The 27,984-nt window shown below is 47.7% G+C and overlaps 1 protein-coding gene across 1 annotated transcript in view; it reads left to right on the top strand.

Moving 5' to 3' along the window:
• Positions 1-27,984, top strand: part of LOC120928184 (transient receptor potential cation channel subfamily M member 2-like) — a 199,865-nt gene that overhangs the window by 160,584 nt on the left and 11,297 nt on the right. Inside the window, exons 25-30 of the mRNA XM_040339294.1 lie at positions 7,772-7,826; positions 14,481-14,553; positions 14,632-14,789; positions 16,824-16,900; positions 22,071-22,166; positions 26,806-26,892. Of these exons, the coding sequence (XP_040195228.1) occupies positions 7,772-7,826; positions 14,481-14,553; positions 14,632-14,789; positions 16,824-16,900; positions 22,071-22,166; positions 26,806-26,892 (546 nt within the window). The remainder of the gene's footprint in view (positions 1-7,771; positions 7,827-14,480; positions 14,554-14,631; positions 14,790-16,823; positions 16,901-22,070; positions 22,167-26,805; positions 26,893-27,984) is intronic.

The raw sequence follows: 27,984 nt of genomic DNA, 5'->3' as shown, positions 1-27,984 counted from the left end.
AATCGCAATAAGCGTTTATCGATTGGTTTACGCAAAATTGATAGCGTTTACAAAATAGGGGATCGTTTTATTGCATTTTTATTATTATTTTTTTTTTTACTACTAATGGCGGCGATCAGCGATTTTTTTCATGACTGCGACATTATAGCGCACACTTCGGACAATTTTGACACATTTTTGGGACCATTGTCATTTTCACAGCAAAAAATGCATTAAAAATGCATTGTTTAATGTGAAAACGACAATTGCAGTTTGGGAGTTAACCACAAGGGGGCGCTGAAGGGGTTAAGTGTGACCTCATTTGTGTTTCTAACTGTAGGGGGTGTGGCTGTGGGTGTGACGTCATTGATTGTGTTTCCCTATAAAAGGGAACACACGATCAATGATGGCGCCACAGTGTTTACACACAGCTCTCCCAGTTCTTCAGCTCCGGGGACCGATCGCGGGACTCCAGCGGCGATCGGGTCCGCGGGTCCCGCGGTCACGGAGCTTAGGACTGTTGGCACTTCAAGAGGACGTACCTGTACGTGCTTGTGCCCAGCCGTGCCATTCTGCCGACGTATATGTGCAGGAGGCGGCCCTTAAGTGGTTAATGGGTAACTACAGAGAATGGTTTTATTTAAGACACTGTAGGGCCCAGGGCAAACCAGGACATGTTCTCATGTTGTCTGCTAGCATGGCAGAGTGCTTTAAATTGTTTGTGCACGTTAAAGATACATAGTAGGTGAGCTTGAAAAAAGACACAAGTCCATCAAGTCCAACCTATGTGTGTGATTATATGTCAGTATTAGTGAATGTAAACCTAATTCTTGCCTACCCTGTGCAGTGGTTTTGCAGCCCCAATCCTCCTCTTCTCGGGTCCCTGGCTGGAGCTCCTGTCCCCTCCCCCTTTTTCAGTGCCCCCACAGCAAGCAGCTTGCTGGCTTGCTGGCCTGCATGCTCATATAAGGGGTTGGTATGGACCAAGCCCTGGCTGAACACGGACTGATAATCACAAGAAAATCCAGGAGGCTGGTTGTACTCAAGTTGATCGATCGATCAACCGGGTACAATTAGTCTTCCCATTAACAGTACGAATCTTGTCCGGTTCCTGCTGAACCAGGCGAGATTTGAACCACGTATGGCCGGCCTTAGACTGAGCATACAGACACTGGCCCAGATTCAGTAAGATTTGCGCATAAATTACGGAGGCACAGGGCAACGATATTGCGCCGCTGCCCTCGATTCACGGAGCAGTAGCTCCGTAAATTGCGAGGGCGCGCCGGCAAAATTGACGGAGCAGTAGCTCCGAAAATTGCGAGGGCGCGCCGGCAAAATTGCCCGGCGTAAGCGCGCGCAATTTAAAAGATCCCGCAGGGGGCGGGAATCATTTAAATTTAGGCGCGTTCCCGCGCCGATCGTAAAGCGCATGCGCCGTCGGGAAACTTTCCCGACGTGCATTGCGGCAAATGACGTCGCAAGGACGTCATTTGCTTCAAAGTGAACGTGAATGGCGTCCAGCGCCATTCACGAATCACTTACGCAAACGACGTGAAATTCAAATTTTGCGACGCGGGAACGGCGGGTATACTTTAGCATTGGCTGCCCCTACTATTAGAAGGGGCAGCCTTACGCTAAACACGCCATATGGAAATGACGTAACTTGCGTACGCAGGGCTCGCGCAACATTGTGAATCGGTGTTAGTATGCAATTTGCATACTACTCACTGAGCACAATGGGAGCGCCCCCCTAGCGGTCATCGCAAGAATGCAGCCTAAAATCTGCGTGGCATAAGAGCCTTATACCACGCAGATTTTAGGCTGCAGTCGGCGTTACGATGTTCCTGAATCAGGAGCATTCGCTACGCCGGAGCAAGCAAGCAATTGCGCTGCGTAACTTATGGTTACGCAGGCGCAATTGCTCTCTGAATCCGGGCCACTGGTAACAAAATGCAACTGTAACGGTATGGACCGTGGGACCCAGAGGCTCTTGAAGGATATGGGGTACTCCTGGTTCAGCTTCACCAATGACTCTTGGGTCTAGGGTCATCCTATGTCCACTAGGGGCATAGGATGACTGAGAAATTATATCTTGAATTACATGAGATGGGGACAGTAAGGATAATTCACAATGTATTGCAGGATATCTTGAAATATTACAGGTGGTTAATTCTGAAAACAAACGGTCAATAATAGTGTTACATAGTTACATAGTTAGTCACGTTGAAAAAAGACACAAGTCCATCCAGTTCAACCACAAAAATAAACAAACACAATAAAAAACACAATACAATCCTATACACCCAACTCCATACCCACAGTTGATCCAATGGAAGGCAAAAAACCCCAGCAGAGCATGATCCAATTTGCTACAGCAGGGGAAAAGAATCCTTCCTGATCCCCCCGAGAGGCAATCGGATTTACCCTGGTAGTGCGATTCATTCAATGTGGGGACACATACTGTTAAGATGTTAATTGATGTTATTCACCTGCAGCTACCTGGCTGTAGTGATAAAGCTTGCTGTGATTGCATTCTATTGTCTATTGTGTTAATTAAGTCTGGCTCCTAAGATATTTAATTGTGCTGTGCTAATTGACACTGTATTGTGTGAAAGTCTATTGATGATAATATGTGATGTGAGTTGGCACACTCTAAAGGTCAGACGTCTGACTTATGTTTACTAAAGGAATGTGTATTGTGTAGCAGGTGAGAATAGCTTATCGTGGAGTCAGATAGCCGGATTCAGGAAGAGCTGCGTATGTTTAAGCCGGCGTAACGCATCCCATTTGCACTACGCCGACGTAACACAGTGAGGCAAGTACTTGCCTCCTAAGTTATGTCGGCGTAACCCCATCTAATTCAAAGTAGGCATGTAGTGGGCGGGCTACATTTAAATTACCCGTGACCCCATGTAAATGAGGGCCGTTCGTACTGCGCTTGCGCGCGCATGCTCAGAATCACATCGCAAATACGTCACGACGTCGGCTCAATGCTTTCAACGTGAACGTAACCTACGCCCAGCCCCATTCACGTACGCTTACGCAAACAACGTAAAATACGACAGCTGTTCCGTCGTCCATACCTTGCATGGGCTGCGCCATCTTTTTGGTGGTTTATCTTTACACCGGCGTATGTCTTACGTAAACGTCGTATCTTACTGCGACGGGCGTACGTATGTTCCTGAATCAGCGTATCTTGCTCATTTACATATTCTAGGCGTAAATCCACGTACAAGCCCCTAGCGGCCAGCGTAAATATGCAGCTAAGATACGACGGCGTAGGAGACTTACGCCGGTCGTATCTTAGCAACAGAGAAGCGTATCTCAGTTTGAGAATACGCTTAAAGATACGACGGCGCGCTTTCGGACTTACGACGGCGCATCTACTGATACGCCGTCGTAAGTCTACCTGAATCCGGCTAAGAATGTCTGTCTAAGATGTGGATTGAGGGGGACTCGTTAGTACCCATTGTATGATGTTGTGGGTGGAGGGTGTCATTGTCCCTTTGATTACTGCAGCATGCTTTCAACTGTATAAAAAGAGCCTAAGTTTACCATTAAAAGGTCTATCCGTTTGGAACCAGAGAACAGAGCTGTGTCTCGTTTGTCTGGGGAATTCTTATGGGTCCTGTCTGCTGGATTGTGGAGTGTCGAGAAGCTGTCTTGGGTTGGTGGAATGGAATATTGTAACAGCGTTCTTAGTTTAGTACTCAGGAGTCATCTATTCATTTTAAATTTTCAAAACCGTACACAAATTACATGTACAATGATACAGTTACAAGAAAAAAAAAGACAAAATGTGTCTATCAAATGAAAGAGAAGAACAGAAATAAGCTTTACCGTTTGGGCATATGAATTATTCTGCTAGTGTAGTGGAAGCACGCCAAGAAAACTCCGCAGTCTGCTGTGTTCAGAATAGGCTCCCAGACTTATACAAAGCCTATGATTCTTGTGCATTAATTTATTAAAGGGGTTTTCCACCCTTTTTTTAAGTTTATTAAAAGTCAGCAGCTACAAAAAGTGTAGCTGCTGGCTTTTAATAAACAGACACTTACCTGCTCCACGGCTCCAGCGACGCGCCGGCCGCGGCTCCGCTCCTCGCCCCCCCTCGCCGGCCGGCGTCTTCATGCCTAGTGTGGGCACCCGGCAGTGACAGCTTTCGGCTTCACGGCCGGGCACCCACTGCGCATGCGCGAGCGGCAGTGCGCATGCGCGAGCGGCACGGCACCGTCCGATTGGACAGGCACTCGCCTACAGGGAGGGGCTGTGAAAAGGCGATTAAGCTAATCACCTTTCCAGTCCCTCGGCGGAAGGAGGAAGTCCCCTTCTCCTGAAGCCCCCACTCCCCCCCCCAAAAAAATTACATGCCAAATGTGGCATGTAAGGGGGCGAGGAGTGGGTTAAGAGGAAGTTCCATTTTTAGGTGGAACTCCTCTTTAAGGTATAGAGGTGGGTTGGAATCTAACTTTTGGGCAATCCTATGTGGGGGGACTCCATCTCACCTTCTGGGAGGAGAGGTTCTGTCTTGTGAAGTGGCCATAGGTAATATGGAACAGCCGGATCTGATGACTGGATCGGTGTAATGATTTCCAACATGATCGAAACAAGACCTCTCACAGCATGGCTGCTGCAAGTAGGCCCCATATAATCTTTGTTGGTCACTAGAGGATCCATTACAAATAGTGGCGTGCCGTCCATTAGGGGCGCTCGAGCGCTGCCTCCCATATCCATGCGTCGGCCCCCTGATCTACATACAGGATTTCCATGGGGGGGGGTTAAGCAGGTGATTAGAGCCAGAGGCTGTAATGGGCTTCAAAAAAGGGTGGGCTCCGGGTGCAGGGCACTGCACTCCGAGCCCACCCAGTTGTGTGACAATAGCGAATGAATGTCACATTGATTCTCCTCCTGGCCAATCGGGAATCGAGTCGTGAGATAAGGGATAAGGGGAGGAGGTGTGGGGACAAGAAAGCCCCAAGTGTCTCTAGGGTGTGCAAGGTGGGCAGGGCAGGACTTAGGGTGGTGGGGCCCCTGGGCTTAATAATCGGAGAAGGGGGGGTGACCGCCGACCGATCATGGTTGTTGAGAGCGGGGGGGGGTAGTGTGCCGACCGATCATACTTGTTGAGCGGGGGGGGGGGGGGGCAGCCGCTGGATGGACTGCTTACCTCTTCCCAGGGCCGCGGGCCCTTACACAGCTGGAGCATCGGAGTTGTTGAGGGGGGGGCTGCTGAGAATTCCATCCATCCACCGAAGTTGTTGAGCGGGGGGTGCTGAAATTTTTGCGATTGCTGCGAAATTGCGGGAGGGGATTGCCGCGAACAGGGGATTACCGCGGAATTGTGGGAGAGGATTGTCGCAATTGCCACGAATGGGGGGTTTCCGCGATTGAGCCCGGGGCCCCCTATTGGGCGGGGCACATGTGCTTGAGCCCAGTCAAGCCCAATGGTACGTCCTGCCCTGAAGGTGGGGCACATCAAGGAACTTTCCATTAACCACTTGATCACCGCCTCCATGGACGTCCTCCCAGAATCGCGCTCCAGAGGACCCGGCGCATCACGGATCGCGGTAAATTGCCGCTGATAGCGGCCGTTTACCACGTGATAGCGCCTGCAAACTGCGCCAGTGTGAAAGGGGTCTTAATGTTTACATTTCATGTGTTCTAGGATTTGCAAACAAATTTTTACTTTTGTATTAACTTTAATGTGCTGGACTATTTCTAGAATTTAATATATTTTTGACCCTATATAATTTTGGGGACTAATGCCCGGCCTATTCACAATTCAGCGTTTTGTAGCTCAAAGCCCCAAAATGCTGGTTCCCATCTCTACTCCAAGTGGCCAGAAGCTCAAAAAAAGTTCTGGAATTTTTTTTTCGTAGCTCAAATTGGGCAGATTTATGCATTTTTGATGAGTTTTTATTCCCATGAAAAAATAAAAATCGAAACGTACATTTTTGCACGATTTTCTGCACAAATATTTTTTTGGGGATATTATATTAATAAATATGAATAAATAAATGTATAATAAATACACAAATAATTAAAAATCATTATAAATAATACATAAATAAATTACATAGTTGCATAGTTGGTACAGTTGAATAAAGACAACAATCCATCCAGTTTAACCTGTGTGTGTTAATAATATGAAATAATAAACAACTAATAATGAACCCGTAGCCTTAAAAATAATATTAATAAAATATTAATAAATAAAACACCCCCCCCCCCCCCCCAAATGAAATAAATAATAATTATATTTATTTATTTTGTGCTAGGGTGTTTATGTATTAATATTTTAATAATAGTATTATTTTTATTTATTTTTTAAGGATTAAGAGGTTAAGGTTAAGGGTTAATTTTTTATGTATTACATAGTATTCATGTATTGTATTTATTTACGATTATTTTTGTGTATTCATTTTACATTTATTATTTTTAGTAGTTGAAGTAACATCCTAACCCTAAAAAAATAAATAATAATAATAATAATAATAATAATAATAATAATAAGACCATAAATAAAATATTAAACCCTAATCCTAAACCTAACCCCGAATCCTAATCTTATTCTAGCTCTAACCCTTTACCCTAAAAAAATATATATATATTAATAATAAATGAATAATAATAAAATAAATAAAAGCTGATGGAAAAGCTAAAAAAAAAAAGCTGAAAAACCTAGCAACAAACGATGCAACAAATAATAGTTTTCTCTATTGGCTAATAAAAAAAATTCTACGTGTAAATGCAGCCTAAGAAGTAGAGTCTACACCGAGGGCCAGATCCACGAAGCGCGGCGCTTCTTTACGGCCGGCGTAGTGTATCTCAGATACACTACGCCGCCGTAACTTACAGCGTATTTCCCGTATTCTCAAAGAATTTGCGCCGTAAGCTATGGCGGCGTAGTGTAACTGTGTCGGCGTAAGGGCGCGCAATTCAAATGGATGAGATGGGGGCGTGTTTTATGGTAATACGTCTTGACCCGACGTAAATTAATTTTTTTCTGAACGGCGCAAATGCGCCGTCCGTGGGGGTGTCCCAGTGCGCATGCTCGAAATTAACCCGCAACAAGCCAATGCTTACGACGTGAACGTCATTCTACGCAAAGCCCTATTCGCGAACGACTTACGCAAAATTTTCAAAATTCGACGTGGGAACGACGTCCATACTTAACATAGGATACGCCTCATATAGCAGGGGTAACTATACGCCGAAAAAAGCCTTACGGAAACGACGTAAAAAAATGCGCCGGATGTACGTTCGTAGATCGCCGTATCTAGCTAATTTGCATACTCGATGCGGAAATCTACGGAAACGCTACCTAGCGGCCAGCGTAAATATGCGCCTTAGATCCGACGGCGTACTAAGACGTACGCCTGTCGGATCTAGCCCAGCTTCAGGCGTATCTTGTTTTGTGGATACATAACAAAGATACGCCGGAGCAAACTAGAAGTTACGCGGCGTATCAATAGATAAGCCAGCGTAAACGCTTTGTGGATCTAGCTCCAGGTTTTTACTGAATATTTTTAATACAATAACTGATATATACCACTGACTCCTCCTCAAAAGAATATCTAAAATTAAGCAACTTTGATAAGTTTCTTACAGTAATTCATGTTTGAAGTCAGTGGGCTTTGAGGACTTTTTATTATTTTTTTTTTTTGCTTATTCTAAACTGTGACAAATTGCTACACTGACCGCCGAATTAAGAAAATGCTGTACCTGTAATCTCATACAACTTTTACATGTTATATAATGTATTCCTGACATGTCATATTTGTTTTTGGTGCAGTGTCTTCGCTGTGCTGCGTCTGCTGGAGAAAAGGGTGACTGCGCTGGAAGAGCAGGTAATATTCCTCAGTTCCCCTCTACAGTCCTATAACGGAGGGTATGACCCCCTCTACAGTCCCATAACGAAGGGTATGGCCCCCTCTACAGTCCCATAGTGGAGGGTATGGCCCCCTCTACAGTCCCATAGTGGAGGGTATGGCCCCCTCTACAGTCCCATAGTGGAGGGTATGACCCCCTCTACAGTCCCATAACGGAGGGTATGGCCCCCTCTACAGTCCCATAACGGAGGGTATGGCCCCCTCTATAGTCCCATAGTGGAGGGTATGGCCCCCTCTACAGTCCCATAACGGAGGGTATGGCCCCCTCTACAGTCCCATAGTGGAGGGTATGGCCCCCTCTACAGTCCCACAGTGGAGGGTATGGCCCCCTCTACAGTCCCATAGTGGAGGGTATTGCCCCCTCTACAGTCCCATAGCGGAGGGTATGGCCCCCTCTACAGTCCCATAATGAAGGGTATGGCCCCCTCTACAGTCCCATAACGAAGGGTATGGCCCCCTCTGCAGTCCCATAACGGAGGGTATGGCCCCCTCTACAGTCCCATAACGGAGGGTATGGCCCCCTCTACAGTCCCATAGTGGAGGGTATGGCTCCCTCTACAGTCCCATAACAGAGGGTATGGCCCCCTCTACAGTCCCATAGTGGAGGGTATGGCCCCCCTCTACAGTCCCATAGTGGAGGGTATGGCTCCCTCTACAGTCCCATAACGGAGGGTATGGCCCCCTCTACAGTCCCATAGTGGAGGGTATGGCCCCCTCTACAGTCCCATAACGGAGGGTATGGCCCCCTCTACAGTCCCATAATGGAGGGTATGGCCCCCTCTACAGTCCCATAACGAAGGGTATGGCCCCCTCTACAGTCCTATAACAGAGGGTATGGCCCCCTCTACAGTCCCATAGTGGAGGGTATGGCCCCCCTCTACAGTCCCATAGTGGAGGGTATGGCTCCCTCTACAGTCCCATAACGGAGGGTATGGCCCCCTCTACAGTCCCATAGTGGAGGGTATGGCCCCCTCTACAGTCCCATAACGGAGGGTATGGCCCCCTCTACAGTCCCATAATGGAGGGTATGGCCCCCTCTACAGTCCCATAATGGAGGGTATGGCCCCCTCTACAGTCCCATAACGGAGGGTATGGCCCCCTCTACAGTCCCATAACGGAGGGTATGGCCCCCTCTACAGTCCCATAACGGAGGGTATGGCCCCCTCTACAGTCCCATAACGGAGGGTATGGCCCCCTCTACAGTCCCATAACGGAGGGTATGGCCCCCTCTACAGTCCCATAGTGGAGGGTATGGCCCCCTCTACAGTCCCATAGTGGAGGGTATGGCCCCCTCTACAGTCCCATAGTGGAGGGTATGGCCCCCTCTACAGTCCCATAGTGGAGGGTATGGCCCCCTCTACAGTCCCATAATGAAGGGTATGGCCCCCTCTACAGTCCCATAACGAAGGGTATGGCCCCCTCTGCAGTCCCATAACGGAGGGTATGGCCCCCTCTACAGTCCCATAACGGAGGGTATGGCCCCCTCTACAGTCCCATAGTGGAGGGTATGGCTCCCTCTACAGTCCCATAACAGAGGGTATGGCCCCCTCTACAGTCCCATAGTGGAGGGTATGGCCCCCCTCTACAGTCCCATAGTGGAGGGTATGGCTCCCTCTACAGTCCCATAACGGAGGGTATGGCCCCCTCTACAGTCCCATAGTGGAGGGTATGGCCCCCTCTACAGTCCCATAACGGAGGGTATGGCCCCCTCTACAGTCCCATAATGGAGGGTATGGCCCCCTCTACAGTCCCATAACGAAGGGTATGGCCCCCTCTACAGTCCTATAACAGAGGGTATGGCCCCCTCTACAGTCCCATAGTGGAGGGTATGGCCCCCCTCTACAGTCCCATAGTGGAGGGTATGGCCCCCCTCTACAGTCCCATAACGAAGGGTATGGCTCCCTCTACAGTCCCATAACGGAGGGTATGGCCCCCTCTACAGTCCCATAGTGGAGGGTATGGCCCCCTCTACAGTCCCATAACGGAGGGTATGGCCCCCTCTACAGTCCCATAATGGAGGGTATGGCCCCCTCTACAGTCCCATAATGGAGGGTATGGCCCCCTCTACAGTCCCATAACGGAGGGTATGGCCCCCTCTACAGTCCCATAGTGGAGGGTATGGCCCCCTCTACAGTCCCATAGTGGAGGGTATGGCCCCCTCTACAGTCCCATAGTGGAGGGTATGGCCCCCTCTACAGTCCCATAGTGGAGGGTATGGCTCCCTCTACAGTCCCATAACAGAGGGTATGGCCCCCTCTACAGTCCCATAGTGGAGGGTATGGCCCCCCTCTACAGTCCCATAGTGGAGGGTATGGCCCCCCTCTACAGTCCCATAGTGGAGGGTATGGCCCCCTCTACAGTCCCATAGTGGAGGGTATGGCCCCCTCTACAGTCCCATAACGGAGGGTATGGCCCCCTCTACAGTCCCATAATGGAGGGTATGGCCCCCTCTACAGTCCCATAACGAAGGGTATGGCCCCCTCTACAGTCCTATAACAGAGGGTATGGCCCCCTCTACAGTCCCATAGTGGAGGGTATGGCCCCCCTCTACAGTCCCATAGTGGAGGGTATGGCTCCCTCTACAGTCCCATAACGGAGGGTATGGCCCCCTCTACAGTCCCATAGTGGAGGGTATGGCCCCCTCTACAGTCCCATAACGGAGGGTATGGCCCCCTCTACAGTCCCATAACGGAGGGTATGGCCCCCTCTACAGTCCCATAATGGAGGGTATGGCCCCCTCTACAGTCCTATAACGGAGGGTATGGCCCCCTCTACAGTCCCATAACGGAGGGTATGGCCCCCTCTACAGTCCCATAACGGAGGGTATGGCCCCCTCTACAGTCCCATAGTGGAGGGTATGACCCCCTCTATAGTCCCATAGTGGAGGGTATAGCCCCCTCTACAGTCCCATAGTGGAGGGTATGGCCCCCTCTACAGTCCCATAGTGGAGGATATGGCCCCTTCTACAGTCCCATAGTGGAAGGTATGGCCCCCTCTACAGTCCCATAGTGGAGGGTATGGCCCCCTCTACAGTCCCATAGTGGAAGGTATGGCCCCCTCTACAGTCCCATAACGGAGGGTGTGGCCCCCTCTACAGTCCCATAACGGAGGGTGTGGCCCCCTCTACAGTCCCATAACGGAGGGTATGGCCCCCTCTACAGTCCCATAGTGGAGGGTATGGCCCCCTCTACAGTCCCATAGTGGAAGGTATGGCCCCCTCTACAGTCCCATAACGGAGGGTATGGCCCCCCTCTACAGTCCCATAGTGGAGGGTATGGCTCCCTCTACAGTCCCATAACGGAGGGTATGGCCCCCTCTACAGTCCCATAACGGAGGGTATGGCCCCCTCTACAGTCCCATAGTGATATGGCCCCCTCTACAGTCCCATAGTGGAGGAGCTTAAGGCTCAAGACCTCTCCGCTCTTCTCAAGATGTCCTACTCTCAAGCTCTCTCGTCTCCTCCTCCCATGCTTGTCTCCAGGATTTCTCTAGAGCCTCTTCCATCCTCTGGAACTCGCTACCTCAACCTGTCCGGCTATCCCCTACTCTAGCTACCTTCAGGCGATCCCTGAAAACTCTTCAGGGAAGCCTATCACACCTCCAACTAATCTTTCACCACTTCCATCAGCTCACTTGTCCCACAGTTACAACCTTTTGTACCACCTGCCCCACCCTATTAGATTGTAAGCTCTTCTGAGCAGGACCCTCTTAATCCTCTTGTATTTTATTGTATTATAACTGTATTGTCTCCCTTTTATATTGTAAAGTGCTGTGTAAACTGTTGGCACGCTATAAATCCTGTATAATAATAATAATAATAATAATAATACAGACTGCTGCAGATAAACAGGTACAACTTAGGAGCATGTGCTTCATCTCTGTATATCTCCTGAGGCCAGTCACTTCGCTGGGTATACGTAAGGGTTTATATAACCACTTTAAAGTGTTTACCCTTACAACACACTTTCACCTACAGGTAAGCCTAGTTTAAGACTTACCTGTAGGTGCAACAAATATCTCCTAAACCTCCATAGATATTTGCAAAAGAAAGGCACCTCTGTCTCCGGCCCATGCGTCGTAGACAACGGCACGCAGGCGCACTCAGAGTGAAGAAGCCGTGATGGGAAGCCGCAAGTGTTGGCACCCACGCGCATGCGCGGGATTGACGTCATCGCGGCTCCGGACAGTCACAGTGTCGGAGCCGCGATATGCGGAAGTGAGACCTGAAGAGATGGCGCAGAGGGAGGAGGTGTCCGAGCACCGCTGCGGGGGCTTCGATCTCAGGTAAGTGCTTCATAATGAGCAAGTATGCTATGCATACTAGCTCATTATGCCTTTGCCTTGCAGGGTGACTTTGTAAATGTAATCACATAGGGGGTCTGTCTCCTTTAAGCCAAAGCAGTCCTGCACCCCTGTAATTCTAAAGCTGACCACACACAATATGATCATGCAATCCCCTTTAGATCCACCATCAGCTATGTAGAGCAGTGGTTCTCAACCTCTTAGTGCCGTGACCCCTTGATAGAATTTCAAGGGTTGTAGGGACCCCTAACATTATTTTCAGCACCCAAGGCAAGTAATTTGCGCCCCCTAACCTGCGGACATTTAGCTCTCCCCGAGTCCCTTCCACTCGTACAGTATTATAACCCCTTATGCAGTGCCGGCCCAAGACATTGTGCTGCCTGGGACCAAGAATAAAATGCTGCCCCCCCCCCCCCCGAAAAAAAATCACGCCAACCAAAAGGCCCCCACATTCATTATTTTATATCATGATAACTAAAGGGGACCCGTCATGGCTCTATACATGCATAAAGAAGTATAAAGAGGACCCGTCATGGCTCTATACATGTATAAAAGAGTATAAAGAGGACCTGTCATGGCTCTATACATGTATAAAGGAGTATAACGAGGGCCTGTCATGGCTCTATACATGTATAAAAGAGTATAAAGAGGACCTGTCATGGCTCTATACATGTATAAAGAAGTATAAAGAGGACCTGTCATGGCTCTATAAATGTATATAGGAGTATAAAGAGGACCTGCCATGGCTCTATACATGTATAAAGGAGTATAACGAGGGCCTGTCATGGCTCTATACATGTATATAGAGGACCTGTCGAGACTCTTTACATGTAAAGGAATATAAAGAGGACCTGTCATGGCTCTATACATGTATAAAAGAGTATAAAGAGGACCTGTCATGGCTCTATACATGTATAAAGGAGTATAACGAGGACCTGTCATGGCTCTATAAATGTATATAGGAGTATAAAGAGGACCTGCCATGGCTCTATACATGTATAAAGGAGTATAACGAGGGCCTGTCATGGCTCTATAGATGTATAAAGAGGGCCTGTCATGGCTCTATACATGCATATAGGCGTATAAAAGGACCTGCCATGGGCTCTATACATGTATCCAGGAGTATAAAGGGACCTGTGAATTGCCGGCGGCCACAATGTCTTTTGCGCAAACTAATCAATGTACGCTAATTGTGGGTTTTTTGGTACCAAAAATATGTAGAAGAATACATATTGGCCTAAACTGAGAAAATAGTTTATTTTTCTAAATTTTGGGGATATTTATTATAGCAAAAAGTTAAAAAATATATATATTTATAGCACACAAAATTAAAAACCGCAGAGGTGATCAAATATCACCAAAAGAAAGCTCTATTTGTGGGAAAAAAAAGGACATCAATTTTATTTGGGTAGCGGAGCTGGCGGAACGGGCTGGTGGGCATCAGTATGCTGCCCCCCTAAAAGTGCTGCCTGGTACCCATGGTACCACCCGGTCCCATCATAGGGCCGGCCCTGCCCTTATGGTATATTTTAGGATGTTCCCCTCTTTCTCTTTGTTCTCCTTTCTTTCCCTTTTATCTCTCTCTATCCCAATTTCTTGTTTTTTTTCCCCCTCATCCCTCTCTCTAGCCGTCTTTCTTGTTCTTTCTCTTATTCTTCCTCTCCCTTTTTCTTTGTTCCTTCCCTCTTTTCTCTCCAATCCATGTATTCTCTATTATCATTCCTTCTCTTACTCCGTGGTGGGTGGAGGGAATGGCATGAGTGGCAGTGCAGGGGGGGGGGGGGGGGTTCTGATCAGCCAATTTGGGTGCTCTTGATGAAGGTCATCTGCTGATCTGAGAACTGCAGTGGGGACTTTAAATGGCAACTCTAATCACGTTACTCATGTTAATAACTGTGTCTTCGATATTGTGGTGTCTTGCAGCAGTGACACCTATCCCAAAATCAGGGGATAGGGTCTCCTCCAGCCCCTCCCACTTCACATTCCTCACCAGTCAGCTGACCTCTAGTCTCTGCCCCCCAGCCACGCCGCAAACTGAATGGGTGGCTGCAAAGAGGCTGAGTGGGTGGCACAGGCTCCAAGAACAGCCCAGGATTTGGTGACCCCTGGCAAATCACCATTTGACCTCCAAGGGGGTCCCGACCCCCAGGCTGAGAACCACTGATGTAGAGCAAGGACCTGTCTCATTTGATAGAAAAGTATTTGGTTGTTTTGGTTTTCCTTCATATCATATAGTTTTGGTAAATCTAAATGTAATTGTATAGAGATTGTCCATCTTAACTGTGGTTTCTTGCATTACATATGGATCAGTCTACACTAAAACTGAACTGGATCATCACAGCCCTGACGGAGAAAGGTGCCAGCACTAAGACACACATATTAGGTAAGATTGGTCTGGTCTGTATTGCATATAATGATATGGTGGGTTCTGTTATTATATCTCTCTTGTCTTCCCGGTCAGTAGATAGCAACTCCCAGAACAAAGAAGATAAGACTGCAGCAAGCCCAAATGGAAGTGGAGAGAAGCACTGTCTGTACCACGTGAACTCTCGGATCCTGCAGTACCCAGACTCTAAAATGACCCGCTACCCAGTGCCTGATGAGTTTGTGCCTTGGGAGGTGAGTATCATAACAGTGTCTAGTTATGATTGAAAGCCAGAGAGGTGGGCTCCTGATCATTGGACAATTGTGACAACCGATTGGGAAGTCCATCCCAATCCCACCCCCCACCACCCTTTAAAGGATAAGTTCACCCTTTTTTTTTTTTCTAAATTCCAGCTCTCCTTTGTACCAATATACCATTAGTGTACTTCTTTTTCAGAAGTAAAAAGCTTTTTATTTATCTTACACACCCCTTAGTTCTGTGTCTGGCACATTTTTACTGGTATTTCACAAAAGTTCCAAATTTACATTTTTAGGTGCACATTTCAGTATTTAGGCTACAAACAAGTACACTAGGCAAATAGCAATGTGATTTAAGGTAGATATTAAGGTAAAAAAACATATTTTTGTTATTTTCGACATATTAAGGGCAAATTATTTAGTCCAATCACCTCCTGCCCCCATCATCACCTGCCACAACCCCCCTCTGCCACCATCACACCCTGCCACCAATGTACCATTCCCCTCTGCCACCAACGCATCATTCCCCTCTGCCACCACTCCCCTCTGCCACCACCACACCATCTCCCTCTGCCACCATCTCCCCCTGCCACCAACACCCCCTGCCACCAATGCACCATTCCCCTCTGCCACCATCACCCTCTGCCACCAATGCACCATTCCCCTCTGCCACCACCACCCCTCTGCCAACAATGCACCATTCCCCTCTGCCACCAATGCACAATTCCCCTATGCCACCATCCCCCTCTGCCACCACCCCTCTGCCACCATCATCCCCTGCCACCAATGCACTATTCCCCTCTGCCACCATCATCCCCTGCCACCAATTAGAGCCGATCCGCCCTATAGGCTCACTATGCAAGGCACTTAGGGCCCCGCCAAGCTGCGAAGGGCCCCCCAAATTACTAGTGGCCCTGCCTGGTGAGAAATCATTTTCGCCCCCTCACCCCGCTTCTCAACTCGCTGGCTGCATGGGAGAAGAGGTAAGAAGTCAGCAGCACCCCCCGCTTCTCAATTTAATGTAAGATGTCATTTCCGACAGCAGAACACCCCCTCCCCCCCGCTTCTCAACTTTCTTTAATGTGACATGTCTCTGTCGTCAGCGCCCCCCGCTTCTCATTTTTAATGTGCCATGTCATTTTGCTTAGGGCCCCCAAGGAGGTCAGGATCGGCACTGCCACCAATGAACCATTCCCCCCCTGCCACAATTGGCTACGCACAATCGAAATTTCCGAGCAAAACTTTTGTTGTCGGAAAAATTGAGAACCAGCTCTCAAACATTTGTTGTCGGAAATTCTGACAGCAAATGTCCGATGGTGCCTACACACGGTCGGATTTTCCGACAACAAGCTCACATCGAACATTTGTTGTCAGAAATTCAGACCGTGTGTACGCAGCATTATGGTATAATGGTACATAGGGGAGCTGGAATAATAAAACAAAATGAACTTACCCTTGAAGACCCAGTTGAAGGACTGCATTGGGTGGGCAGAAAGGGGTTATTGACTAAGGCCTCGTACACACGGACGGACTGTCCGATGAAAATCCGTGCGGACACGATACGCGGTGACGTGGCCGCGCCGTCGGCGCAACGATTACGCGGCGACGTGCGCGGCCCTGGAAGCTCAATGCTTCCACGCATGCGTCGAATCACTTCGACGCATGTGAGGGCTTTCGGCCGAGCGAACATGTCTGGTGAGTCTGTACAGACGACCGAACATGTCCGACGGACAGGCTTCCAGCGGACATGTTTCTTAGCATGCTAAGAAACATTTGTCCGCTGGAAACCTGTCCGATCCGCCGGACAATTGTCCGGTCGGCCGTACACACGACCGAACATGTCCGCTGAAACTGGTCCGCGGACCAGTTTCAGCGGACATGTTCGGTCGTGTGTACGAGGGCCTTAGAGGGTGAATATCTTGGGGCATGTAAAAGACTACCACAGAATGACGGCAACACAGAGGAGAAGTGGTGACCATGGAGAAGTTCCTGATATGAAAGTGATCAGCTTACCTCGTACATTATCCACAGGTGGAGTTCCCAGGATATAATCCTCCCCTATACAATGCTGAGCGGAATGACCGTGGGATGTATGATCCAAAAACTGAGTAAGTGGTTAATTTTTTGCATTTTATCACTTCAATTTACAGAAAAAAATATTTTGGTAAATTTAGAAGAGAATTGATTCTTCTTTCTTTGTATTGTGGATAAGGCCTCGTACACACGATACGTTAACCAGAGGACAACGGTCTGAAGGACCGTTTTCATCGGTCAAAACCGATCGTGTGTGGGGGTTATTTAACCATAGGTTAAAAAAAAGACAACTTGCTTTAAAATTAACCGATGGATTCCTAACCGATAGGTCAAAACCGATCGTTAGTAGGCATGACCATCGGTTAAAAATCCACGCATGCTCAGAATCAAGTCGACGCATGCTTGGAAGCATTGAACTTCGTTTTTTTCAGCACGTCGTTGTTTTTTACGTCACCGCGTTCTGACACGATCGGTTATTTAACCTATGGTGTGTAGGCGTGACGGACCATCAGTCAGCTTCATCGGTTAACCTATGAAAACGGTCCTTCAGACCGTTGTCCTCTGGTTAACCAATCGTGTGTACGAGGCTTAACATTACCAAGGGGGACAGACAGCAATTTGACAGCATGAAGAGCAGAGTGGTTTATAAGAGAGACTAAGGGCCAGATTCACATACCTTTGCGGCGGCGTAACGTATCGTCTTTACGTTACACTGCCGTGAGTTTTCAGCGCAAGTGCCTGATTCACCAAGCACTTGCGTGTAAACTTACGGCGGTGTAACGTAAAGCAAGCCCGCCTAATTCAAATGGGGCGTGTACCATTTAAATTAGGCGCGTTCCCACGCCGAACGTTCTGCGCATGCTCCATTAGGAAATTTCCCGACGTGCTTCGCGCGAAATTACAGCGCCCCGACGTATTTTTTGAACGGCGACGTGCGTTACCTCGTTTCGTATTCCCGGACGTCTTACGCAAAAAAATAAATAAATTGAAATTCGACGCGGGAACAACGGTTATACTTTAACATGGCTGTTCTAAATGTAAGCCATGAAAAAGCAGGCCTAAGTTTGCGACGGGAAAAACCGACTAGCGACGACGTAAGAGATTGCGACGAACGCGCGTATCTTCGTGGATCGCCGTAATCAGCTAATTTGCATACCCGACGCTGGAAAACGACGCAAACTCCACTCAGCGGCCGCCGGAAAATTACACCTAGGATCCGAAGGCGTACGCCTGTCGGATCTTAGCCAAAAGCCGTTGTATCTTTTTTGTGAATTACAAATAAAGATACGACGCGGCAAATTTGAAAATACGCCGGAGTATCAGTAGATACTCCGGCGTATTTCCTCTGTGAATCTGGCCCTAAGTATATTGCTGAAATGAAACAAAATCTTAATATCCAAAGAATACTCTGATGGCCCCGTACACACGATCGGATTTCCCGTCGGAAAAACCTTGAATTCCGCTCAAGCTTGGCTTGCATACACACGGCCACACAAAAGTTCTCTGAACTTTCGGCCGTCAAGAACACTACGGCGAGCCGAGTAAATTAAGTTCAATGCTTCCGAACATGCGTCAAATTGTTTCCGAGCATGCGTCGGAGTTTTGCGCGTCAGAATTGCCGCAGACGGTCGGAATTTCCGATCAGAATTTTTTCCGTCGGAAAAATAGAGAACCTGCTCTCAGTCTTTTTTTGGTGGAAATTCCGACAGCAAAAGTCCGATGAAGTATACACACGGTCGGAATTTCCGACGAAAAGCTCACATCGGACTTTTGCTGGTGGAAATTCTGACCGTGGGTACGGGGCATAATAATATGAATCTACTATATGATGGGAGAAAGAATAGAGAATTTTGCCAGCATACAAGACTTCATGAAAACTAAATATGACACAATGCACATTGTGATATAAGTATCCATAAACACTATTAGCCAGATTCATAAAGACTGGCATAACTTTGAGGCGGCGTAGCGTATCGCATATACGCTACGCCGCCGTAAGTCAGAGAGGCAAGTGCTGTATTCACAAAGCACTTGCCTCTTAAGTTACGGCGGCGTAGCGTAAATGGGCCGGCCTAAGCGCGCCTAATTCAAATGTGGAACAGGGGGGCGTGTTTTATGTTAATGACTGGTGACTCGACGTGATTGGCGTTTTTTACGAACGGCACATGCGCCGCTCGTGAAAGAATCCCAGTGCGCATGCGTCGGATAGAACGCCTAAGATATGTCGAACACTGCCTAAGACGTGACGTAACTTACGCACAGCCCTATTCGCTTACGACTTACGCAAACAACGTAAAAAGATAGGCCTGTTCCGACGTCCATACCTTGCATGGGCTGCGCCACCTAGGTAACAGCTTTATTTTTACACCGGCGTATCTCTTACGTAAACGGCGTAACTAATTGTGACGGCCACACGTATGTTCGTGAATCGGCGTATCTTGCTCATTTGCATATTCTGCGCTGAAAATCTAAGGAAGCGCCACCTAGCGGCCATCGTAAATATGCACCCTAAGATACGACGGCGTAGGAGACCTACGCCGCTCGTATCTTAGCCTAATTTAAGCGTATCTGGTTTTCAGATTACGCTTAAATTTACGACGGCGTAGATTCAGAGTTACGACGGCGTATCTACTGATACGCCGGCGTAACTGTCTCTGAATCCAGCTATATACATTATATATGCTATATGGCATAGCATTGTGGACATATGACCATCACACCCACTTATATGGCCAAGTGTAGTAGAATCTCCCCTTCCAAGTTATTCAGGTGTTTACAGTGAAGGGTACTGGTAATGCATCAGCATGCAAATACATTTTAGACAAAAAAAAGTTATAGCGCCTACAAAATGGGGAACAGAATTATGTTTTTTTTTTTTACTAGTAATGGCGGCGATCTGCGATTTTTATTGAGACTCCGATATTGCGGCGGACGTATCGGACACTTTTGACACAAATTTGGGACCATTCACATTTATACAGCGATCAGTGCTATAAAAATGCACTAATTACTGTATAAATGTGACTGGCAGGGAAGGGGTTAACACTAGAGGGTGAGGAAGGGGTTAAATGTGTATCCTGGGTGTGTTCTAACTGTGTGGGGGGAGGGGGGACTGACTGGGGGAGGTGACCGATGCTGTGTCTCTATGTACAAGGGACACAGATCGGTCTCCTCTCCCTGACAGGATGTGGATCTCTGTGTTTACACCCCATCATTACACACAGAGCTCCACGTCCCTGCTGGGTTCCCGACGATCGCGTGTACCCGGCGAAAATCGCGGCCGCCAGGCACACGCATCGGCTTCCCAGCGATGCGCCGGGACAGTGTTTACCCGCTGCGCGCCCCCCAGTGGCGCGCGCGGGTAATGCACATAAAAGGACGTCTAAAGACGTCCACTTGGCACTTGAGAGCCGCGCTGTGGACGTCTTTTGTCTATAGCGCGGATTTCAAGTGGTTAATATAACTTTACGATCTCAGGGAACCCCAGGTAAAAAAAATTGGATATCTACAACTCACGATACATTGGTCAGTGAGAAGGATGCTCCTTACACATGTGGCCATTGTGAAGAATTCTCCCCGTTACCGATAACTAAAAAGATCAAGGGGGTCAGTGGGAACTTATCTGAGAGACAGAAATTGTTTATTGCTCTTTGTTTATGAAGAAGGACATTATGCATGTTACATGAATATTTTATAGATAGAATTTGTTATTTTGATGTAGGTTTTGTCATGCATGTTATATTTTGAATACGTTTGATCGCATATCATAGGACAGCGCTGCACTGAGATAACAAAATGCTCAAGGAACCCAACTTGAGAAACCCTAGTCTACACACTTATGGACATATAGCTGGATTCAGGTAGGGTTACGCTGGGCGTATCAGTAGATACGCCATCGTAACTCTGAATCTACGCCGGCGTAAATTTAAGCGTATTCTGGAAACCAGATACGCTTAAATTAGGCTAAGATACGAGCGGCGTAAGTCTCCTACACCGTCGTATCTTAGGGTGCAATTTTTCCGCTGGCCGCTAAGTGGCGCTTCCGTTGAGTTCGGCGTAGATTATGTAAATGACTAGATATGCCGATTCACGAACGTACGTGCGCCAGTCGCAGTAAAGATACGCCGTTTCCGTAAGAGGTACGCCGGCGTAAAGATAAAGCTCCTCCCTAGGTGGCGTAGCCAATGTTTAGTATGGCCGTCGTTCCCGCGTTGAAATTTGAAATTTTTACGTTGTTTGCGTAAGTCGTCCGTGAATGGGGCTGGACATAATTTATGTTCACGTCGAAACCAATACGTCCTTGCGACGTACTTTGGAGCAATGCACACTGGGATATGTACACGGACGGCGCATGCGCCGTTCGTAAAAAAACGTCAATCACGTTGGGTCACCACCCATTTACATAAAACACGGCCCCTCATCCTCATTTGAATTAGGCGCGCTTACGCCGGCCCCATTTACGCTACTCCGCCGTAACTTAGGAGGCAAGTGCTTTGTGAATACAGCACTTGCCTCTCTGACTTACGGCAGCGTAGCGTAAATACGATACGCTACGCCGCCGCAAAGATACACACATGTACCTGAATCTAGCTAATAGAGCGTATTTCACATGTAGTTTTGCCTCTCTATTTTACGTTGGCGTAGCGCAAATGAGCTGCGCTACGCCTGCTTAAACATACGCCGATCTACGTGAATCTGGCTAAATGCGAACATTTGCTGTGCTGTCTGCATTCATATGTTGAGGAAAGGTTACATAATTTCTTCACGTAACCTACAGAGGGCATCACACAAAAAACTTTTGGTGACAGTGTCTAATGCCTCGTTTCCACTGAGCGGATCGGTTCGGTACGGTTCGGTACGGTACGCTTTTTTGGGTGTTTCCATTATGAAAGCGTGCCATAAAAGCGAACCGTACCGGACCATTCTGGGTCCTGCTTCAGATGTGGGGCCATAGAGAATGGAACGGTTCCATTAGGGCGGACCTACAAATACATCTCACTAATTGGTGGATGTGCTAGGCTTTTTTTCTAAACCTTGCATGGTCCCGGATGGTCCGATTTGCAGTGGAAATGCTCTGCAGAATAGACCGGACCATTCTAACCCGTTCCATTCTAAGCGACCCGAACCGATCCGCTCAGTGGAAACGAGGCATAAGAGTAATTGTATAAATGAATAAAGAGGTCCTGTCCTGTGTACAGCCTCTGCACTTAACCTGTGTTCTCGTCGTATCTCTCCTGAATCTAGGATGGAGCAGAAGAGCTGCAAGTACAATTCTATAGATGGACTCCATGACTTCCGCAGTTGCTGTGGCACCTGTACAGTCAAGGATGGTTTGCCCCTGTGAGTCCAATGTGTTTAATGTTGTCTTTTGTCATTTAGAGCAGATCTGTATCTGTCCCAATCCCTGACCCTGACCCCCTTTAGAGGTGTCTGGGGGGCCCCCTGACCTCATATATGTACAAATGATAAAAGAAGAAAATGGTGAAAGTGAATTTTATTCATGTGGATTGTACAGAGTCCAAGAGAGGGCAAGCAGCTGGTCGGAGCAAGGCAGTCACCCACTTGTGGTTTGTAACAGGGCTCAAGTCCTGCGGGAACGCGTGGGAACAGAGTTCCTGCACTTTTTTCACAGCAGGAACGCAGTTCCCTTTGCAGGACTAGAGCAGCCGAGCCGCCCAAGCCAATTCTTCATTAAGCGGCGATGCCCAGCTCGAGTCACTGTCAGGGGCAGGGGCAGGCAAACCTTAGTAATCCTTTATGTTACTGCCCGCTTCCTGTATATGGATTCATCGGGTAGTGTGCGGGTATTCCGCCACTTCCTCGATGCCGCAATGTCTCCTGGGAGCTTTTCATTGTTCCCAGGAGGCATTGCGGAGGTCTGCCCAGAGTTATCGTGGAATTTAGAAAGAACTTGCGGTTTTGTAATTATGCATATGAGCGTATCATTTTTTTTTTTTTGGTGGGGGGAGTGGATCTTGGGTGGGAGTTTCCACACTTTTTTCCCCAGGACTTGACCCCTGGTTTGTAATCAAGATGTCTCCAAACTAATGATAAGGTCTTTGGAGGACAAGACTATGGCAAGTGTCAAAAACTTCGGGTTTGACACTTGCCATAATTGTAACAGTGGCTTTACCCTAAATCAACAATGTACCAGGGGCTTTATCACTGTCTGACCACCAATGTCACAGGGCTTTGATCCTGAGTACCAATGTCATCAACAATATACCAGGACATAGTCAATGCCATGACCACCAATGTCAAGCAGCCATCATCACTGGCCACCAGTGCAGCAGGGCCTTTGCGACGGATTAGCCATTTAACAATGGCTTTGCCACTGGTCACCAATGTAACTGTGGTTTCTTCACTGATCACAGTGAATTGGAGACCTCGCCACTGACCATTAAGTCAATGGGGGTTTTGTTACTGGCCACCAATGTAATGTAGGCTTTGCCACTGACCTCTAATCTAACAAGGGCTTCACTACTGACCACCAACGTAACTGGTGTTTTGTTACTGACAATCAATCAAAAAATGGCTTCACTGCTGGTCAGCAATATTATTGGCTTTTCCATGGACTACCAATATAAAAGGGGCTTTGTCATTGTCCACCAATGTTATCAGGGCTTCGCCACAAACCACCAATACAGTATGTAGGAGGCTTTGAACAAAGAAGGACAAAGGTGGGACTTTAATTGAGGCAACAACCATGTATCCATGAGGCCGCCACTTGGGACTTTTAGCTCTCCACTGGATATTCCATAAGTGTGGCGGGGTCAGTCCACCTCAGCTCCCGGGGGCTGTCACCTTCCCGGCCACCTTTCTGCCCTCCTAGCCTATGCCCATAGTCATTGACATATCTGTATGTACCTTGGGGAATAGTTACTACTCTATCTCTTTCTCCATAACTGGATCTACTATATATATCTTTACCTAAAATGATATTGTTTAAATATTTACAGACTTCTACTTCATACTTTGCTCCTGAAGAGTGGCAGTAGCCACGAAACGATAGATAGCCAATAGATGCCCCCCTTCATACTCGCTGCTACTGTACCACCTATCATTTTATATATCGATTTAATTTATTTATCATTCAATCATGGCTATAATTATTACGGAGACATTTTAATTAATTTGGTTTTGTACAATGTCTATATTATGAACCAATTATATATTACTAGGAGCCAATAGATGCCCCCTTGGTCAATATATGACATTTTAATTACCAACCATTTCTTTCTATATCAATTGGACTGTACCAACGTATCAAGATTATATTTATATATCATGGAGACACGTTCCAATGATTTGGCTTCTTTTTATTGTTTCTAGTATGAAATAATCATGTTATTTTATCTCTATTATTGATACTATGAATTATTGGAATTTATGCAATATCAAATTCTTTGACTATTGTACCAGGGTTATCATTCTATTATTGTATCTGTTATATTGTTACACTATTAAATAACAGACTGTCAATTGTTGTTATGCAATGCCTTCATGTTATGTGTTTAGTTCTACTGGATCAGTAACCTGCCATATTCAATTGTCATCGTTAATCTCCTGGGGTGCATGCCTCAATTAAAGTCCCACCTTTGTCCTTCTTTGTTCAAAATATTGGGGATGGAAGTGCTTGGCTTTATGCCTTGCGCCTCATTTAAAGTCCCACCCTTTTAGTTTTTCATATACATGTAGGAGGCTTTGCCAATGCCCACAAATGTAACAAGGGCTATACAAATGACAACCAGTGTAAAGGGACTAACCCTTTACAATGATGGTCCATGTGGAAGCCATTAACATAAAGCGGGCTTCGCTACTGACCACCAACGTAAATGAGGCTTGGTCGCTGACAAGGGGCTACACCAATAACCACCAACCTGAATGAATCTTCACTAGAGTTGAGCGGACACCTGGATGTTCGGGTTCAGCGGGTTCGGCCGAACTTCGGAAAAAAGTCCGGGTTCGGGACCCGAACTTGACCCGAACCACATAAAAATAAAATTAGAACTGTCCCTGCGCAAAGTGTCATTTCTGAAAGGAAAAAAAGTCATTTAAAACCGGCTTTGCGGCTCTAATGAATTGTCGGCTTCGGCAATTCAGAGAGGATTCATTCATAAAAATTCAATTACCAGGCCCTTCAGGTCTGGAATGGATATTAAGGGGAACCCCACCGTCAATTTAAAAAAAAATTACGCGGGGTTCCCCCCAAATATCCATTCCAGACCCTTCAGGTCTGGTGTGGATTTTAAGGGGAACTCCACCCCATTTTTTTTTTAAAATGGCGTGGAGTTCCCCCCAAAATCCACACCAGACCCTTATCCGAGCACGTTAACCTGGCCGGCTGCAGAAAAGAGGGGGGGACAGAGTGCGCCCCCCCTCTCCTGAAACGTACCAGGCCACATGCCCTCAACATGGGGAGGATGTCCCCATGTTGATGGGGACAAGGGCCTCATCCCCACAACTCTTGCTCGGTGGTTGTGGGGGTCTGCGGGCGGGGGGCTTATCAGAATCTGGAAGACCGCTTTAACAAAGGGGACCCCCAGATCCTGGCCCCCCCCATGTGAATTGGTAATGGGGTACATTGTACCCCTACCATTTCACAAAGGAAGTGTAAATTCTTGTAAGAAAAAAAACACACAGACACCGTAGAAAAAAGTCCTTTATTAATAAAAAAAAAAAACTCCAGCGGTGATAATCCTGCTCCAATGTTGTCCTGATCCAGCGACGGGTGCGGGTGATCTCCAGCGATGAGAAGATCCATCCATCCAGAGCGCAGCATCGCCGACCTCCTCTCACCGCTGGACACAGCCCAGCGAGTGACGCGTCTCAAGCTGTGACATTTCTTATATAGGGGAGGCGGGGCCACCCGTCATGTGACCCCCGCACCCTCTGACGCACCCTCTGCTACGTCACTGGGGAAGCCCAGGAAGGGGGAAGATATTTGGGGGGAACCCCGCGTAATTTTTTTTTTAAATTGACGGCGGGGTTCCCCTTAATATCCATTCCAGACCTGAAGGGCCTGGTAATTGAATTTGGGGGAACCCCCACGCTATTTTTTAAATTTATGAATGAATCCTCTCTGAATTGCCGAAGCCGACAATTCATTATAGCCGCAAAGCCGACAATTCATTATAGCCGCAAAGCCGGTTTTAAATGACTTTTTTTCCTTTCAGAAACGACACTTTGTGCAGTGCCATTACATAGCCGAACTCCGAACCCGAACCCGAACTTTCAGCAAATTATTCGGGTTCGGGTCAAAAAAAAAAAAAAAAAATTCAGTACGAACCCGAACTTTACAGTTCGGGTTCGCTCAACCCTAATCTTCACCCTTTTCCATCAATGTATCATGGGTTTTGCCTCCAACTACCATTGTAATGAGGACCTTTATCCTGACACCAATGTATTGGGCCACTTTGGAATGTGTGTGCCTCTCATTGACATTTTGTTATGGGACTCTGCGAATAGTAGTTTTGACTGTAATCAGAACTGATATTTAAAAAAATGATATATTGATTTTTCCACATTTATAAATAGCCTCTCTCAGCATGCCACACAGCTCCACTGTCGTTTTACATATCATGACTGCCATTTATCCCTTTAACTCTATGTCATATTACAGTGGAGTAAAGAGGTGGCAGATAATTTCTTCACTTACAGTAGACCAGGGTCGAGGTAGCAGCCATGATGGTTTAGTGGCATTATCTTCCTGCAGGGTAGTCCTAGCTATGACTTCTCTACAGAATACAAATGGTGGCTTTAATAGGCCAGTTATATGAATTACAAAGCACAGTCAGTATGTACTACTTTTCTGCTCAGGAGAAGCCCTTACACTTTCTAAATGCTGGAAATCATATGCAGAGTTTTTTCAGGGCTAATAACTGGACAAGGAATTCCCCCTGTCCTCATCATTTGAATGATGAACAATGGGACCAGGTATACTCTGTGCTCAAAAAGACAATCTTGTCACTTTATGCAGAAACCCGATGGGACGAACTGGGCTGAAAGGAGTTGGGAGTCTGCGTTGGTTTGGACCAAACCATTCTTTGCACCCTGTACTGACACGGTGAGCGGCAATCCATGATTTTTTTTTTGTATACCCTTTTCTGTATAGTTGATGACTAGATATGCATCTCAGAAATTAGAACTGAGCACGATAGTATAGAAGGAAAGAATAGGGAGGATTGAGTAGATCTTGGCAGTACAGCACAGAGGGCAAAGCAGGAGCCCACATGTGGCAGAACAGAACAGCACAGAAGGCCAAGCAAGACAGCACAGAGGGCCAAAGAGAACAGCTAAGAGGGCTGAGCTGAACAGCTAAGAGGGCCAAGAAGTACAGCACAGAGGGTTGAGAAGAACATCACAGAGGGATGAGCAGGGTAGCACAGAGGGCTGGGCAGGACAGCACAGAGGGCCGGGCAGGACAGCATAGAGGGCCGAGCAGTACAGCACAGAGGGCCGAGCAGTACAGCACAGAGGGCCGAGCAGTACAGCACAGAGGGCCGAGCAGTACAGCACAGAGGGCCGAGCAGTACAGCACAGAGGGCCGAGCAGTACAGCACAGAGGGCCGAGCAGTACAGCACAGAGAAACCGAGCAGTACTGCACAGAGGGTTGAGAAGAACATCACAGAGGGATGAGCAGGGTCGCACAGAGGGATGAGCAGGGTCACACAGAGGGATGAGCAGGGTCACACAGAGGGATGAGCAGGGTAGCACAGAGGGCTGGGCAGGACAGCACAGAGGACTGGGCAGGACAGCACAGAGGACCGAGCACTACAGCACAAAGGGTTTAGCAGAACAACACAGAGGGCCGAGCAGTACAGCACAGAGGGCCAAGCAGTACAGCACAGAGGGCCGAGCAGTACAGCACAGAGGGCCGAGCAGTACAGCACAGAGGGCCGAGCAGTACAGCACAGAGGGCCGAGCAGTACAGCACAGAGGGCCGAGCAGTACAGAACAGAGGGCCGAGCAGTACAGCACAGAGAAACCGAGCAGTACAGCACAGAGAAACCGAGCAGTACAGCACAGAGGGCCGAGCAGTACAGCACAGAGAAACCGAGCAGTACAGCACAGAGAAACCGAGCAGTACAGCACAGAGGTCCGAGCAGTACTGTACAGAGGGCCAAGCAGTACAGCACAGAGAAACCGAGCAGTACA

The sequence above is a fragment of the Rana temporaria genome, chromosome 2 (genome assembly GCF_905171775.1).
Source record: "Rana temporaria chromosome 2, aRanTem1.1, whole genome shotgun sequence".
Taxonomy (NCBI): domain Eukaryota; kingdom Metazoa; phylum Chordata; class Amphibia; order Anura; family Ranidae; genus Rana; species Rana temporaria.
Note: the sequence above shows the minus strand (reverse complement) of the source record. Positions and strands in the feature narration are given on the sequence as shown.